The sequence below is a fragment of the Sceloporus undulatus genome, chromosome 2, assembly GCF_019175285.1.
Source record: "Sceloporus undulatus isolate JIND9_A2432 ecotype Alabama chromosome 2, SceUnd_v1.1, whole genome shotgun sequence".
In the NCBI taxonomy this organism is placed as follows: Eukaryota; Metazoa; Chordata; class Lepidosauria; order Squamata; family Phrynosomatidae; genus Sceloporus; species Sceloporus undulatus.
The window spans coordinates 557442-560730 of NC_056523.1; the positions used below are offsets into that span (position 1 = coordinate 557442).

At 39.9% G+C, this 3289-nt stretch overlaps 1 protein-coding gene across 1 annotated transcript in view; it reads left to right on the plus strand.

The window, feature by feature from the left end:
- Window positions 1–3289, plus strand: part of LOC121922623 (ral guanine nucleotide dissociation stimulator-like 2) — a 12253-nt gene that overhangs the window by 4667 nt on the left and 4297 nt on the right. Inside the window, exons 4-5 of the mRNA XM_042452249.1 lie at window positions 790–1001; window positions 2033–2092. Of these exons, the coding sequence (XP_042308183.1) occupies window positions 790–1001; window positions 2033–2092 (272 nt within the window). The remainder of the gene's footprint in view (window positions 1–789; window positions 1002–2032; window positions 2093–3289) is intronic.

Genomic DNA, 3289 nt, shown 5'->3' on the forward strand with positions numbered 1-3289 from the left:
TTCCAAGAATTCTGGGAGTTGTGATCCAAAAGTATTGGTTTGGTTTGTTGTTCTTAACTCCTTAAGCTCTTGTTTGTTTGTGCAATATGTGTGTGTGTGTGTGTGTTTGTGTGTATTTGTGTGTATTTGACTGCAACTCCCAGCATTCTCAGAATGCAATTCCAAGAATTCTGGGAGTTGTGATCCAAAAGTATTGGTTTGGTTTGTTGTTCTTAACTCCTTAAGCTCTTGTTTGTTTGTGCAATATGTGTGTGTGTGTGTGTGTTTGTGTGTATTTGTGTGTATTTGACTGCAACTCCCAGCATTCTCAGAATGCAATTCCAAGAATTCTGGGAGTTGCAATCCCAAAGCATTGTTTTGTTTCGTTTTGGTATTATTATTATTATTATTATTATTATTATTATTATTATTATTATTATTATCAACCTTTATTTATAAAGCACTGTAAATTTACACAGCGCTGTACATACAATCTTTTTAATTGGACGGTTCCCTGTGTTTTGGTTGTTGTTTTTAATTTCTCAAGCTCTTGTTTGTTTGTGCAACAGATATGTGTGTGTGTGTGTGTGTGTGTGTGTGTTTTACAAATATATATATATATATATATATATATATATATACTGTATATATATATAGGACTGCAACTCCCAGTAATCTTGGAATGCAATTCCCAGGATTCTGGAATTTGCAATCCATTTAAAAAATATATATTTTTTTAAAATTTGAATCCCAACGCCGGACGGGGGCAAATACTGTATGAATAGAAACCTTTGTCCCTCTCTTTCCCGGACGTCCCTCCAGGAGCAGGAACAGGAGGAGGAGGCAGCCGTCCCATCATCCACTGTCCAGTCGCGGGCCCTGAAGGCTGGCACTTTGCCCCGTCTGGTGCGGCACTTGCTGGACGCCCCAGCGCTGGGCGACACCTGCTTCGTCCCAGCCTTCCTAGCCACCTACCGGACCTTCGCCAGTCCTCCGGAGGTCCTCCGACTTCTGCTGGACAGGTGGGCAAAATTTTGCATTGTTTTGGTGTGGTAGGCAGAAATCCCACCGGTGCAGAGAGCTTAAAATCCTCATTAAAGCTCCCCTTGGGGGCAATTTATGCTCTCGTTCAGCTGTCCTACCTTGCAGGGCTGGCGTGAAGGGGAACTAAAAACACTGAGTTGCAATGCAGAAATAACCCAGTTTTAATGCCACTCCAAAGTGCTGTTCCTCCCTCCCTAGGGAACCCTGGGATTTGTAGTTTTTGCAAGGTATTTTTAGCCCTCTCTCTGGTTGCATCTACACTGCAGAAATAACCCTATTTTAATGCTGCTTTAAGTGTTGTTGCTCCATTCCTAGGGACATCCTGGGATTTGTAGTTTTTACAACATCTTTCTAGCCTTCTCTGCCCAAGTTGTTTGCCCAACTACGAATCCCAGGGATTTGTTAAAGGGGTCTCAAACTGCATTATTTCCGCGTGACGGGGAGGATAAGGAAGCCTCACCCGGGGAATTGCTGTCTGTGACATGTGAGAAAAAGTGCTGAACTGCAGAAATAACCTGGTTTGACACCAGTTTAACTGCTCTAACTCTTACCATATGGAAACCCTGGGATTTGTAGTTTGGTGAGAGATCGCTGGTGCCTCGGCAAACTACAAATCTCAGGCTAAGGAAATGTAGCTGTGTCGCAGAATTAAAGCAGTTTGATGCCGCTTTAACCGCCATGGCACGAGGCTGTGGAATCCTGGGGTTTGTAGTTTGTTGAGAGGCACCAAACTACAGCTCCCAGAATGCCTGAGAGATGGCCATCCAGCCTCTGGAGTCTGGGTGGCCATCTGTCAATGGGGATGCTATGACTGAGAGTTCCTGCATGGCAGGAACGGGGTTGGACTGCATGGCCTTTCTTGGGGTCTCTATGATTCTGTGTTTCTATGAAACTGGTATCAAACTGGATTATTTATTCAGTGCGGACGCAGCCTGGGATGGACTGGAGAGGAAATAATCCCTTCTTCTTCTCTCTCCTTTTTAAATCTTATTATTTCCTCTCTTCCAAGGTTGCAGGAGGTGACAGGGCCGGGTTCGAATCCTGCGCCAGAAACGACGGAGTTGCGGCGGTGAGTGGCGCGACCCCCGGGGACCCCTCCAAAAAACCCAAATCCCTCATTTCTTTAGACTTTGTAAGCGTCTCCATTCCCCCAGGAATGGCTCATTTTTGCTAATTGAAAGTTTAAAGCATAGTGCACACTTTGCATGCTCAGAGGCACCGTTAACTTGTCCCAGGCTTCCCTGTCATCTCAAACCCATCCAGTCCGGCCAATTTTCCGGAACGAAAGGCGTGATCTGTGGGTTTTTTCAGTCCAGTAATGCAAGAACGAAACCTTGGGAAAACTACAACTCACATACATAATGAATTTCTATTTTAATTAATTTAATTGTAATATAGTGATTTAATTTTATGTTTATATTTTTTATTATATATGTTTGATAATCTGTCCTTTGGTGGATATGAATAATTATATAAACAAACAAACAATATATTTAAGCTATAATTTAATTAATTTATAATATAATTTGTAATTAATAAAATTATATTTTAATTAATTTAATTATGATATAATCATTTAATTTTATATTTTCATCTTTGGTTATATAACTTATTTGTGTTAGATATTCTGCCCTTTGGGAGGATATATATATTAACTAATTTATAAATAGTTAATTTATATTTAATCATAATAGAATAATTTAATACTATATTCTTATTTTTTATTTTATATGTTTTTATATTGTGCTCTTTTGTGGATATGAATAATTTATATAAACAAACAAACAAACAAACATAAAATATATATTTAGACATAAATTTAATTAATGTATAATTTAATTTGTGATTAATAAATTTCTGTTTTAATTAATTTAATTATAACATAATTTAATTTTACATTTTCATTTTTGATAATATATGTTGATATTCCGCCTTTTGGGGGAATGAATTTTATATATCAACTTTAACCAAAAGCTGCACTGGAGGACCTACAGATTCCTAGAGAGAACATTCCAGTGCCACTCTAACTAAATGTTGCTTGCGCTGAAAGACCTAGAGATTCCTAGAGAGAACACTCTACTAGGCCTTTGTAGCTCCTCCAGCGCAGTCCTATGGCCAGTGTCTGTCGGACGTTGACCACAGAGTTGCCCTGGAGGACCCAGAGATTCCTAGAGAGAGTACTCTACTAGGCCTTTGTAGCTCCTCCAGCGCAGTCCTATGGCCAGTGTCTGTCGGACGTTGACCACAGAGTTGCCCTGGAGGACCT